General features: G+C 36.9%; 1 protein-coding gene across 1 annotated transcript in view; it reads left to right on the top strand.

The window, feature by feature from the left end:
- The window catches only part of ALX1 (ALX homeobox 1), a 30,455-nt gene extending 20,307 nt beyond the window's left edge, over positions 1 to 10,148 (top strand). The window contains exon 4 of the mRNA XM_027842457.1: positions 9,828 to 10,148. Coding sequence (XP_027698258.1) covers positions 9,828 to 10,148 — 321 coding nt within the window. The remainder of the gene's footprint in view (positions 1 to 9,827) is intronic.
- Positions 10,149 to 15,338: the final 5,190 nt, after the last annotated feature.

Below are 15,338 nucleotides of genomic sequence, written 5' to 3'. Positions count from 1 at the left end.
TCCCTAAAGACTTCATATAGCTTCAAACTGCACCAAGATTTTTGAGACACCCTGGATAAAGGTCAGAAATTTGGGGGGAAATTAAGTTTGAACTCTACCCTCCTCAAAAGTCATACTAGTAGGGCCAGCTAGGTGGCACAGTGGATAGAGCACCAGCCCTGGATTCAGGAGAACTTGAGTTCAAATCCGACCTCAGACACATAACACTTACTAGCTGTGTGACCCTGGACAAGTCACTTAACCCCATTGCCTAGCCCTCCCCCTCAAAAAAAAAGTCATAATAATATAAGTGAACACAGGGAGAGCACATGAATTAAACATTGTGCTTTTTTTTTCCCTTAAAAATAATGTAGCTATCATTTATATGATAATAAGACTTATATTTTCCAATGCTGGCTTACTGTAGTGATAAATATTAATGATAAAGATATTTCCACAGCAAAGACCTTGGGTGTAGTTTTGATCTTAACCCCTTTTTTTATAGTTACTCCTTTTCTCTGATTATCATGAAAAGATGTATGTACCCTTGGTTTTCACTTTAGAAAGAATCTGAACAGGGGAGGGGGTGAGCATAATTCTAGCCCCAAATTCCAAAGCCATGCAATAATTAAGTGCTAACTTTTTTTATTTGGTTAAAAAAGAAAACACTAAGAAGCAAATGTTCAAAGTAGTATATAGTAAGCTCGCTGAACTTCCATTCATGTTAATGGGAGTCAGTTGGCTAAGTTCCCCAGACAATGCTTTGAACATATTTATCGCTAGAACTTTTAAAAAAATGTTGCAAAGCACATTAAGACCTGGAATGTTTTGAGGTTCCCAACTCCTTTTAAACACAATAAAGAAGGAAATATAATGACATGAGGTTCTTTTCTATACACATATGAAAGGAGGATGTGGCCAGTATTTGATATAATTGTTGCTCCTAGCTATGGTACCCTGGGGCATTACACATTTTTAGGTGTTTAGGAAAACCTGAAAATTCTTCTAAAAACATTTCCTTAAGGTAGGGCTACAATAAAACCATTCAAAAGTGAAGAATAGTGCTCTAACTAATGGGATAGGCACTACTTACAGACTACTAGACCTTTGATTTCTTTCCTATAGGGAACTCCCTGGTGTGAGAACTCCCTCTACCAAAGCAGATTGGCACCCTTTCTGCAAATTAGAGTATTAAAGAGCTGGCTGGAGCACTGAGAAGTTAAGCAACTTTCCCAAGGTCACACAGCCAGTCAGAGGCTGGTCAGAGGCTGACTCTGTTCCTCTTCTGTTCCCAGCTGTTCCTTTTTATCCTCTCTCTCTCTCTCTCTCCCTCTCCCTCTCCCTCTCCCTCCCTCCTACTTAGAATAACCAAAATTCCAGGACTTAACAACCTCTCTATAAGGAGAAGTTCTCTTAAATGTACAATAAAATGAGATCATTCACTCCTTCGCTTATTTATACAGGCTGTCTCAAAATTCTTGGTGCAGCTTTAATCTATAAAAGTTTTTAATAGTTATTAAACTATTAAAGCCTAAAATGCACTAAGATTTTTGGGACATCTTGTATATAATAGGTATTCTGTCTTAAAAATGGAAAAAAAATTAAGAAATAAAAATACATAAAAACAAAAAAGAAGAAAAAGAAAAAGAATTTAAAATTGGTAATTCAATAATTAATTTAATAATTTTAAATTTTAAATTGCTTTTCATTTGAAAAACTCTCTATTCAAGTTAAAAACAAAACAAAATACCATAAATCCCCAAGTATAGCATGGGTAAGACTTGACTTGATTGCAATACAGGTGAAAAAAAAATGAGGAGATTAGTAGACCATAAATTCAAGACAATAAAATGTTGTCCCGATCTCTCTTTATGTATAATGTATGTAGTTAAAGAGGTTAATAATCTTTAAAATCTTTTTGTTTAGTCCATCTTGCCCAAACATCTCATTTTTGTAGATAAAGCAACTGTAGTAAAAATATTAATAGTTGTTAGCATTTATATGGTGCTTTAAGGTCTGCGAAATGCTTTCAGTTGATGTACATACATATATTTAATCATTTGAGCTTTGTAACAACCCTATGGGTTAGGTACTATTATTCCCATTTTACAAATGAGAAAACTGAGGCACAGAGAGGCTAAATGACTTGCCCAGGGTGGTCACATAGTTAATAAATATCTGAGGCAGGATTTGAATTCAAGTGTTCCTGATTCCCAGTCTTGTGCTATATCCACTATACCACCTGACTGCCTAATAATGTAGGTGTGATATTCAGAAGTATGAAGTAGAGGCCTGTATGTTGTGTCTCTGAGTGTCAGCCTAGCAAAGTTCAGAGTAGTCCAATACCAGAAGGTAGACCACCAGGGAATGAATTACTTTGACCACACCAACTCATCAAGGTTGTCTACTAAGGTGTAGAGGGGTTACAGTCTGTGTGATGGGAATATTCTCATAGATATAATCATCTCACTTTTGAACTTTGAAGAACTATCTCCAATCAGGAGAGATGAGGCATTACTATGATTTTATACTTCTCATTTGAGACTCATAACAACCCTGTGAGGTGGATTCTACAGGTATTATTGTCCTCATTGTACAGAAGAAGAAATTGAGGTTCAGCTATCATTGGAGAAATATGTCCAGTTCTAGAGATATCACTAAGGTAGAGGACATCCAGAAGAGAGTGATGAGGATGGTGAAGAATCTGGATACCATGTCCTATGAGGAGATATGGAAAACATCTCCTTAGACAAATTATGGAGGGCCATAACAATTGGCTTCCATTATTTGAAAGGTTGTCAGGGGCAGCTAGGTAATGCAGTGGATAGAGCACTGGCCTTGGAGTCAGGAGGATCTGAGTTCAAATACAACCTCAGACACTTACTAGCTATATGACCCAGGCAAGTCACTTAATCCCAATTGCCTCCAAAAGGAAAGAAAGAAAGAAAGAAAGAAAGAAAGAAAGAAAGAAAGAAAGAAATGTTATCATATGAATGGCAGGAAACAATATGTCATGCAGAGAAAGGTGGCCTTTGAGTCAGAAAGTTTTGGATTCAGATTCTGCCTTTGATACCTGCTGACTGTGTGACCCAGGTCAAGTCATCTAAGCTCTCAACGTTCTAGTGAGCTCTCTATGACTCTTAAGAGAAGGTGCTAACCTGCAATGGTAGAGGGAGTGGCCCAATCTTGACACTCCCTCTACCAACCAATGAAATCACAAGTTCTGTTTCTATTCCTATCCGATCATGTGTCTTCTACTTGAGGACAGACCTAGAACCAATGTGATAATATTGGATAAAGAGATTCTTTATAAGAAAGAACTTTTGAACAAAGTTATCCAACAGTAATCCAGTCTAACTCGAGAAGCACCATATGCCCTTTCATTGGAAGTGTTCAAACAAGCTCTGTTAAGGATGTTGTATGAGACTATTGTATTGGAAGGGAGTTTAGAACATATAAACCCTATGGTCCCTTCTGATGCCAAGATTCTCTAAGTTATGAAAATGGGGGATCAAAGAACCAGAGTTTTAGAGCTAAAAGGCACCATGGAGACCCCTCCAGCCCAGCCGTTCATTTTACAGGTGAGAAAACTGAGGCTTGAAAAGTTAGAATTTGACCAAAGTCACCCAGGTAGTAAGTGGCAGAATCGTCATTCAGGCCTAGCTCCTTTGACTCCCAAACCGGCTCTCTTTATAGGGCACAAATAAGAGGAATTAGTCCAAATGCTATACTCTTACAACTATTCATATTTCTCTGAATAAATGCATGAAATTATTTTCCAGATAGTTGAACAAACCCGAGAGAGGCCTTCAGACACAGTAGTCTCAAACTTCTTTGGGCCCATGTTTTTTTATTTGCATATTTTCTAGGAATGAGCTGGGCATTTGTGCCAAGTTTTTTTTTTTAAGTTTAAAAAATAAATAAATGAAATTATGTAATAAGATAAAAACACTTTTAAAACTAGAGCATCTTAACAGCAAAAATATATTTATTTTTAGGGATAATCCCTCTCCCACCTGACATTTACATCTTCTTATCTGTCAAAAAGTGTAAAAACAATTTCCCAAGAGAAATATTTTCAAGATGTTTGGCCATTTTAAAGGGCCAGAATAAAATATGTCTGTAGCCTCATGTTTGTATGAATCAGTTAATTTCTGAAAATATTGCTATTGTATGGAGCCTCAACAGTAGAGATGACAGACTTAGGTTGTTACACATTTTCAGAGAAATGTTCCTGTTGTCAAGATCATGTTACTTTGTGTCATGGAAACTAATGCATTATTGTCTGTTTCTAGTTCATAAGTAGAGTGCTATCCATTTCCCTTTGGACAGAAGAGATCGGTGTATTGTTTTCACTACCTCTATGTTACTACTTACCCCTGTGTGCATTCAGTGTGTCAGACAATCTCAAAGGTCTTAAGTACCTAAAGTCATCTTTTACCTTTGGGTCATCTTCTTTGCTTTATACTTATCATTTAAAACTTTTTCATCTCAAATTTTTCTTGTTTTTACACCTTAACTTTAGGCTTATCAGAGTTATTTCCATTTCTGTCCAGTCCAGATCCTTCCTGTACACTGCCTTCTGTATAAGACTTCATTTTTGTAATAATGCAAAGCAGCATAGCATTGTGGGAAAAAAATCCTGAACTGAAAGTCAAATTGTTTAAACTCAGTTCTGCCATATATTAACAGAGTGACACTAGGCAAGTCACTTCCTTTCTTTGGGCATCTTCCATTCATAAGATGAGGGTGGTAGATTAAAGTAGGGGGTTCTTGGCCTGGAGTCCATGAACTGGTGTGTTTTAAAAATTATATTTCAATAGCTACATTCCAGTATAATTGGTTTCTTTTATAATCTTATGTATCTTATTTCATGTATTTGAAAATATTATTCTGAGAAGAGGTCCATAAGGTTCACCAGACTGCCAGAGGGTTCCATGCCACAAAAATGGTTAAGAACCCCTAGAATGGATGAACTCTTAGGTCCCTTCCAAGCTCAACACCTTTGAACAAATACACATGCTGGTTTTAGAGTCAGGAAGGTCTGAATTTGAATCTATCCCCTAATAATAACTACTTATATGACTCCAGGCAAGTCACTGCACTTCTCACAACCAAAATTCCACTTGTTCTAATTTTGGTCATAGTGGTGGTAAACAGAGATCCCAGGACTGGATTAAGGGGAGGGGGCTCAAATGAACTAGTGAATATGAATACCTTTTAAACAATATGAAGTGATACTGACAAAGTGTGTATGTGTGTGTCTGTGTGTGTCTCTGTGGGTGTATCTCTGTGTGTGTGTGTATGAAAGCAGTTTGTGGAATACGTATTTCTGGAATGGGATGCCATTAGCTATTTCTAGTCATAAGAAGTAGACACCAAATTCCTTAATAGCTGAGGCACTCTACTGAAATAGAAAGTAGAGCATAGTGAAATTTAAAGAATTCAGAATTCAGAATGAAAGGCCCTGGGTTCAACCAGGGGTGTTCTTACAGTCAGATGAGAAAATGGATGTAAATAAAGCACTCTGTAAACCCTAAAGACCTATATAAATGCATGCTATTATTATTATGAACCTACATTCACTAGGCTTCCACTCTGGTGATGACTTCATTCTCTGAGCATCTATTTGCAGTGAAGTCAAACACATATTGACTTAGAAGACCACAAATTAACATTGTCTATGTTGTATTGTATTTTTATTTATTTTGTTAAACATTTCCCAATTACATTTTAGTCCGATTCTGGTCTGCACTCTGGATTCTGAAAGAGGCTGGCAGTGAGTTTGATGCCTCTAGCCTACTGGACTCCAGCTGAACTCCAGCAATGTTTATAGAGCAATACAAGGGTACGATGGTAAATGTTTAACCACCAGGCTATACTGACATTATTAACACTTTCTTAAGTCTAGACAATCAGTAAAACAACAAATCAAGCCCTAATTTGCAGAGGTTGCTAATTTCTGAGGTGGAAATGGTCACACTGAAAATTTAACTATTGATCCTTGCTTAGGAGTGCTCCAATGCACCCCTGGTTCAAATCCTGGTCTTTTCTTTAAACTACACATTACCTCCTGAGTGACCTTAGGCAAGTCACATGACTTTTCCACCACAATTTGTTCACTGGTGAGATGAGGTGTTTTAATTCCATTCTCTAAGTTTTCTTTCATTTGTAAATCAATGATAACCTAATAACACCTTTAAAACTTCAGTTCTACTGGAAAAACCAAGAAAACAAGTTCACTTTCAATTCCTGAAATCTGTTGTCAGGCACCAAGTGACTTTGGCTGGTCTTAGGCATCTAGCATGATGTTTGATTACAAGCCAGAAGAAAATCACTCAGATCTAGTCAGAGGAACTGTGTGTGTGACAGGCTAATGGCATTAACAGTTTGCCTTGTTAGTCTGAGACATATCCGTCAGTGGTTACTGGCACTGATCTTTATGTCCTGTTTAGAGGAGAATGCATATCATAGAGTGAACCTAAATTAAAATAACATTGCCCGAGATGCTGCAAAGATTAGCTGAGTGTAAAAATCTCAGCTAGGAATGGGACAGCTTTACTGAATTTAAAGCACAGTCTTCAGTAATTAAGTAATCGAAAACATGTAGTTTTCTAAAAATAACACTGTGCCTGATCTAATTCATTACAACAACCATTGAAAGAGCTGCTTGCCTATAAATAAAGACCCCTGCTACACACACACACACACACACACACACACACACACACACACACCTGAGGATGAAATCCATTTTCTCTTGATAAAAGACCTATGGAATTATTCAAGTAATTCTTTGCTCTCTCTTCCCTAAGTGCTAAAGAGACATAGGAACTTTTAATTTATCAGTCAATCAATAAGCATTTATTAAGCACCTACTGCATGCCTGACATAGTGTTAGGCACAGGGGATACAAGGCAACAATGAACACTGGTTCATTGTTCACTTTTCTTCAAGGAACTTACATTCTACTAGAAGTATCATTAGGCATATTTTCTGTAGTTGACTGATAACTAGTGCTAATTAATATAGAAAATATGACCCTGACATGAGCATTGGAAGAACATGGCTGTCATGGCAGGATGAGTTATCTGTTAAATCTAATGTGGGGAAATTACAAACACACACACATACACACACACACACATACACATATATATAGCATTCTTACACAAATTTCAGAACCAATCTGAATCAATCAATAGCATTCTTACTTGAAATTCTGATAATCCTAATGTTAAAAATCCAAACATCAAACACAGAAAACAGTCTCTATTGATAATGGTCTATTGTTGAGTGATCAGTTAACCCATTCTCTCTTAAAATATGTGGTATTGATTTAACACATTTTTGTATTTATCTGTGCACAGGTGAAGATAGCTAGGGTAATATTTAGATGGCACAGTGGATTGTGTATTGGACTAAGAGTTAGTAAGGCCCAGGTTTGAATCCTGACTCAAGTACTTATTAGCCAAGTGATCAAGTCACTTAAATCATTCTCAACCTCAGTTTCCCCATCTGTAGAATCGGGATAATAATAGCAACTAATTAACAGGGTTGTTGTAGGGATCAAATGAGATAAAATATGTAAAGCACCTCATAAACATTAAAGAATTATATAAATACAAGCTAGGAATTATTATTATCCTACATTTCCCTTTAGAATGTAAGTGCCTTGAGGTCTAGGACTGTTTTGTTTTTGTTTGTGTATAGTACACCTAGTACTGGGGCAGCTAGGTGGCTTCTGATACTTACAGGCTGTGTGACCCTGGGCAAGTCACTTAACCCTGTTTGCCTCAGTTTCCTCATCTGGAAAATTAGAAGGAGAAGAAAAGGGCAAACCTCTGCAGTATATTTGCCAAGAAGTCCCCAAACGGGGTCATGAAAAGTGGACATGACTGAAAACGACTGAGCAACAACAAAACAACACCTTGTAGAGTTCCAAACACATAGTAGGCACTTAAGTATTTTCTGGGTTAAATCTGAATGTAGATCTATGATGGTAGCAACTTGTCCATTTACCTTGCCTTGTTTCCCTATGCAAGCTTTTATCTATGTTTTCTGGTAAACGTATTCCAGGACTCATTTCTTTCCTTCATTTAAATATTTATCTGGGGGCAGCTGGATGGCACAGTGGATAGGTCCCTAGCCCTGGAGTCAGAAGGATCTGAATTCAAATCTGGCCTCAGATTAGCTGTGTGACCCTAGGCAAGTCACTTAACCCCAATTGCCTCCAAAACCAAACAAACAAACAAAAAATCACCAAAACAGAAAAAGTTTATCTGGGAGAATGCTGAAGCTGGCTTGAACTCATCATGAGAATTCATTGTAAAAGTTTCAATGTGAGCATTTCCACCTTGCAAATCACCAAAATCAAGGCTTACCTCCTTGTTTTGTTGATTGTTGAGACTTAAGAAAGTGATGAAGAAAACATTAATATTACAGATTAAACTCAGAAGTGTGTCCCATGTGTATTTTCTTTCAGAGAGACAGTTGTTAAACATTTACCAGCACACCCCTGAAAACCTATCCCTTATCTTTTCACTTTAAATTTTCCATTCCACTCACACTGTATGTTAGTTCATCTGCCTTCACATTTGAATAGTTTCAGGGAGTAGGGGAGAGGCCAATTGTGCTCAATTCAATGAAATTTAACATTCTTTTATCAAGTACCTACTGTGTGTCAGGCCTTTTCCTAGGTGTTGGGGGTACAAAAACAAAAACTGAATGCTTCCAGCTGTCAGGAAACTTGTAATTCTACTTGTGCTAATTTATTAATCCAGTATAGAACTCCTCACTTTTCCGTTTTAATAATAATTTGAGCTATAAAATTCTTGGACAGGGAGTTCCACACCAAGTCACCCTTCGTACAGAATTGTATATAAACTGTATTATCATTTTTATGTTCTTTTCAGAAGGTTTCCATGATTTTTCTCTTTTGCTTTACCATTTCAGATTTGCAGCATTTTAAATGTTTCTTACTTCTGATCCTTCTAACTTCAGTTACACTCTACAGCATATTCAATAAATCATAAAACAAATGTCTGGAAAATGTACACTTTGTAAGGGTTCTAGGAGCTCTGTCTTGAAGGTGATAGAGTACCCAAGATAATGAAAAAAGGCTAAGATTTATTCAGCCAAGTGCCTGTGATAGCTAAGACCTTTGGAGAGCACACTGGTCTTATGCTAGGAATATTTTCTAACAGAGTATGCCCCACAGAGGAGCTGGTTTAGAAAACTAGGAAAATTGCTCACTCATATTTTGTCTAGAAAGCCATATTTTAAAACCCCCTTTGACCTCAAAGGATATGAATGGATCATTGATACCAGAAATTCCCCACACTAGTGAAATCACAGGTTGAGCACCCCCCTTAAAAATGTTTTCTGCATCTTCTTTATTTCTTTAAAAATACTAATATAAAAGGTGTACTGGAAAGAACATGAATTGGATTTAGAGTCTGTGAATTCTGACTCCCATTGTGTGACCTTAGTGAAGTCACTAAACTTCCATAAAACTCAGTTTCCTTTTCTGTAAAATGAAATGTAGATGACCTCATAGGTCCCTTCCTACTCTAAATCTATAATCTTAACTTCTTCAGACTGAATCAATTGAATTCTGTATTCCACAGGGTCAAATTTACAGGCTATTGGGTTTGATGAAAACAAAATGATTTTGAAACAAGTGTGAATACTACAAAAATGTTCAAACATTGCTCAGTGAGAAAATACCAGCAATAGGGCAAGGACAAAGTTAATTCAGTTACAGAAAAGCTAAAGATACAAGAAAAGTTATTGGGAACAAAACTTCATAAATACATTTATATTTTTCTTTGTTTTCTATATTCCAGATTCAAAACAATATGTGGGCAGGAAATGCAACGGGTGGCTCTGTGGTGACCTCCTGCATGCTGCCACGTGACACGTCCTCCTGCATGACACCATATTCTCACTCGCCTCGGACAGATTCCGGATACACTGGGTTTTCAAACCACCAGAACCAGTTTGGCCATGTTCCCCTCAACAATTTTTTCACTGACTCTCTCCTCTCTGGGGCCACCAATGGACATGCATTCGAAACAAAGCCAGAGTTTGAAAGGAGGTCTTCCAGCATCGCCGTTCTTCGAATGAAGGCCAAAGAGCACACTGCCAATATTTCATGGGCCATGTAATATACAGTACCTCTTTATTTTTCTTTTCATAGCAAACCAAAAAAAAAAAAAAACATTCTTCTTTCTCATATTTAAAGGATGCAACAGTAAGCTGCTGCGTGGGGGGAGATTGTGAAAGGTCAGGCTAGACGGGGAGGCCAGCTTACAATGAATACTAATATTATTTAACAATAAAATCTAAGAATGAATCTGTAGAGGGACTAAATCGGTTTACCATGCACAGATCTCAACCAACCCTGTTTAGTGGTAAAGCCTTTACTATTGTACCAGTCGATGAAATATGATCATAAAACCTGCTAAAAGAATAAATGTATTAAGCAAATACCTTTGCTAGAGATTGATTTATGTGACTGATTCATACCAAGGAATTCCCTATAAATTAATACCTGATCGAGGAGGAGGAAATCCACTGGGGAAAATTTCAGTGTAGCAAGTAAATACTGAAGTAAGGTGTTTGGGGAATTGAGTGCATGTCTCCTTTCCGGTTCCCCATCCCAGTGGGCATAACTCCTCCTTGCTGACACTTTGATATTCAGATTTTCAAAGAGGCTTTTAGATCTCTCTGTTCTAGGACCTTTCCACTGTATGAAGAATTACTACTCAAAAATGAGCAACATTTGAGATTTGGGGTCAGCTGTATGAACCTATGTGGTCAAGGGTGATAACTGAAATATGCTCGTACTGAATTCACATACAATTTAAAGGCTAATTTTTCTAAATGCCATCTTTCTGTGGACCTAGTGGTTGGATTACTTCAAATAGAGGGGGAAAAAAAGCCTACCTGATTAGGGATTTCAAATAAATAAATAGCCCAAATGAGAAAATCAACCTTTTTATTCAAGTGGTTTATAGTCAGTGCCCTGTGTCTAGTTAATGGAATATATGTATACATATATGAATGTATGTATATATGTACATATGTGTACACATATGTGCATACATATCTGTGTGTTTCCTCTTGGATTTCTTCTACCTTTGGCCCTCAAGCCACCATTCTTTCACATAAGGAATGAAAATGTCCGAAAAGACTTACTCAAATTCCTGTTGAGGAAAAAAAGAGGAAGAAAAATAACTTTGCATCTGGAAAATTGCTAACTCCTTTGATTTACTTCTCCTCCCTTTCCCCTGTCACATTCCAAGCTCCTTCAGATGAGTGAAATGTCAGCCTCCTTGAAAGTAACAGTCAGTCTCCCAAGTTCATAAAGGCAAAGTAAATTAATTGAATTGAAGAGGACTTCATTGGCTGTGATTAGCACAGGACACAGATTTCTGTGTGCCCCTTGAATCGTCTTGCTAATTTCACTAGCTTTGAGGGGCATGGGGGTAGGGTGAGGAAGGGAGGAAGGGACACGAAGAAATAAAATTAGAAAGATTAAATTCCAGAGAAATGATATTTTAGTCCTATAAGTATCCCCTCTTCACTAGGAAAATATTTATAATAAACAGACATGACTTTTTGTAATAAAATTTTAAATCAAACAGATGATCGAGATGAGGGACATCCTAAACCAACATGCCCTGACTTCATAATAAACTTTTGTCTTTATTGCTCTGGGTGTTCATGCTTTCTTCTCTGTGTTACCCCAAAATGAACTTCTTAACTTTTGCCCTTGGAATCAAGAGTAAGAAAATCTTTTCTCATGACTAACTTTTTTTGTTTTTAAAGGGCTGTGTTTAGAATGTTTTGTGATTTAAAAGAAAGTTGTTTTTTTTTTTCCTTCTGGGTACATGATTAGAGAAAATACGACAAAGTATTACTCTAGAAATTGAGCTGAACTGAGAATATGGAACTTTTGGAATTTTTTTTTTAAGGGCTGAATTTTTCTCAGATGAAAACGTTTTTCAGTTGCCTCAACTCTCCGACTTAAAATTTGCCAGAAAAATACTAAATATCCTAAAATACTTTGCCTGTATTTATCATTCCCTTTTAACTCTTGAGTTCCCTCAAACTCTAGCCTTTGACTAACGAAAATCTACAAAGCAAATTTCATTTGGTTAACAACAACAACAAAAAGAGTTTTAGTTAAGATCTTACTAGCCCAGAAAGGCTAAATGATATACCTTCCTTCCATATGTTTATTATTCTTACAGTGTTGGTAAAGGAAATATTTCAGTCCAGTTCACCATTTGCTTCTTTAATGATCTTATTCCCGACTTTCTTCAGTAATATTTTCTTCACTTTAAAAAGGTGATTTACATACTCCCTTTCCAATCATTTTGGTTCATGTTTGGACTATGTGATGAGACATAAATTAATGGTCAATGGGGGCAAGGATTCCAGTTTGCCTCAAAAAAAAAATAAAGTGAAATATTGTTACGGAACTCGTTTGTGAGTTATTTGAAAGTATGGTTATTTCCTTTCTTTTCTTACAGTGGGTGCATTTTTTTTTTTTACCAATTCCATAGGAAAGTAAAAACAAACAAACAAAAAAACAACAACTTACTGAGATCCTGGTTTTCACTATTCACCCCTTATCTTACAAAGATGATAAAGTTATTTAACCCTTGTAACACTGAGTAAACTCATGCACTTGTGTATATAAATTGCATAAACATATTAATTCCTGGCTTTTCATCTTGCCTGACCTCTGTCAAATTCTTCTATGTCCGAAGGAAAAAAAAAAAGACTCCTTTCTTCACATCAGCCAATCGTTAAAACAGCACAACAGCCATTTATCCTTTTCTTCTCTCACCCTTTCCCCTGGCTTTTCCTACCTTCTGCTATACACAATCCTTCCCACCACTCAGTCAGATTGTAGTCTCACAACAAAGGTGTGCTATGTCTAAGTTTTTGGGAGAGAACCACATTGTAATACAATCTCCCTGTGAGATTGTGGGTAGAACTGAAATCTAACAAATGATTTCTTACAATTCAGGAATGAAATTGCATAGGCTTTATACCTTTCAATCTCTCTCTTACGCAGCGTTAAACATAATAAATGCTAAGGTTAGGCATAGTCATGTTATAGGGTAGTAGATTCAGTCAGAAGGGACCTCTGATGTCCTGTCATCTAGTCCAGTCATTTTGTAGATGATGGAACTGAGGCCCAAGGAGGTGAAGCGTCCTACCCAAAGATACACAGGTAATAATAGTAATGGTCATTAGGGATGTTGCAATTACTTTTTAAAAATATAGAAAGGTTCTTTATTTGTAAGTAAAGTTGGAGATCATGATTCAAAGTCAGAAAGGACCCTGGACCTCTTCTAGTCCAGTGGTATCAAACACAAATAGAAAGTGGATCACTAAATCATAGATAAAACTACATATTGACTTAGAAAATGACAAATTACCATTATCTATGTTGTATTATGTGTTTATTTTGTTTGTTAAACATTTCCCAATTCCATTTTAATCTGGTTGGGGTGCAGTACAGAGTTTTGTCAGCTACTTTCCCCCCATGAGTCTGATATCTCTGTGTCCAGTCCAACCCTGTTATTTTATAGATGAGGAAACTGAGACTTGGCATGGTTGAAGGAACTTTCCCAAGGCTGCACAGGTAGTAAGTAGAAGAGCTGGGGGATTTGCATAAAATAATAAACAAGATCATTTAAAGGATGTAACTTCTTAAAGGGGATTCACAGGCATTCCTTAAATCAAACCTACAATTCATAGCCCAACAATTCATATACCAGATGTGCAAGGTAGTGTCAAAGGTTTTCTGGCCCAGTAGATAGTCTGTTGGAGTTGGAGATGGGAAATCCTGGGTTCAAATCTTGCCTTTAGCACTTCTCAGCTGTGTGACTCACTTACTCTTCCTCCCACACAACACCCCATCTCTTGTCTCCCATCCCTGACATGCTCCTGATGTCTACCTCTCAGGTTCCCTGGTTTCTTTCAAGTCTCAGCTCAAATCTGACATTTTGCAGGAGACCTTTCCTGATTTCCCCAGCTTCTTCATAAGATAAACCTTCCATCTACTTTTTACCTATCTTGTAGAAAGTGCCCCAAAAGTTTTTGTGAAGTCAAACCTCACACCCAGTATGTAACTAGCTATTTACTTGTTATCTGCCCCATTAAAATGTGAGCTTCTTAAGGGCAATTTTATCTTTTCTTTGTGTATTCCAGGGGTGAGGCCACGTGACCTCAAGGCCTCAAGTTCCCCACCCCTGGACTATATGAATAACTTACTACAATGTTTGGCACAGGGTAAGTGCTTAGTAAATGCTTTTTGATTGATCGAACTTGGGCAAGTCAATGACCTTTTCTGAGGCTCGGTTTCCTTATCTGCAACATGAGAAGAATATTAACTCAAAAAATTGTTGTGAGGCTCAAAAAAGATAGTGTATGTAAAAAGGTTTTGCAAACATTAAAGTGTTTTATAACCATACATTTTTATTCTTTTTGGTTTCAGTAAGAAATTATAAAATAAATAATTGTATGTGACCATATATTTTTCATCTAGTCTAGTTGTTCCCAAGCTTTTGGTCATGGCTTCAGGCAGGGACAAAGTGAATCTCTAGACTTGCTAATTAATCCAGGGGAGGGAGTTCTTATACCCCTTCTTGCCACGGAATGGTATATAATCTCAACAAACCAAAGTCTGGGGCACAATTGGGCAGATAAGTTGATATTTTCTCTCAAAAATGCTTTACATTTTATATCCTGACTTGAGAGGGGCATTCAGTATACTCATTTTTGCATGTATTTCCCATAATTTGTAGTTCAGATATTTTCTTCTAATCCTGTGCACATGCGACAAATTGTTAAGATTTTTTTTTTTTAAAATCATCCAGAGGGTTAGCAAAAATTTTCATCCAAAATCAGGCTCTCCAAATCATTGGAATAGGAAGCTAGCTACCTAGGAGTTGCATGCATGGAGTTATGCCAGGCCTGTCTGGCCAAAAATATCTTTTGCACTAGCTTGTAATCATCCCTGAAGTTCCCTCCATTAAATACATTCCTGTGGATTGGACGATTCCTTCCAGAAGGTCCTTATGAAAATGAAAATAGATAACTAACTATCTAATAAATTAGTGGTTAAGGCAGGGGGCTCTTTGAACTTTTAAAGAATATTTTATAACTATATTTCAATACGATTGGTTTTCCTTTTTACTCCTATGTGTTTTATTTTATTTGTATGAAAACATGATATGGTGCAGGGGTATATAGACCTCAACAGACTGCCAGAGAAGTCTAGGGCACACACACACACACACACACACACACACACACACACACACACACACACA

The sequence above is a fragment of the Vombatus ursinus genome, unplaced genomic scaffold (assembly GCF_900497805.2).
Source record: "Vombatus ursinus unplaced genomic scaffold, bare-nosed wombat genome assembly UNPS02014874.1, whole genome shotgun sequence".
In the NCBI taxonomy this organism is placed as follows: Eukaryota; Metazoa; Chordata; class Mammalia; order Diprotodontia; family Vombatidae; genus Vombatus; species Vombatus ursinus.
This window is presented reverse-complemented; position numbering and strand designations above follow the sequence as displayed.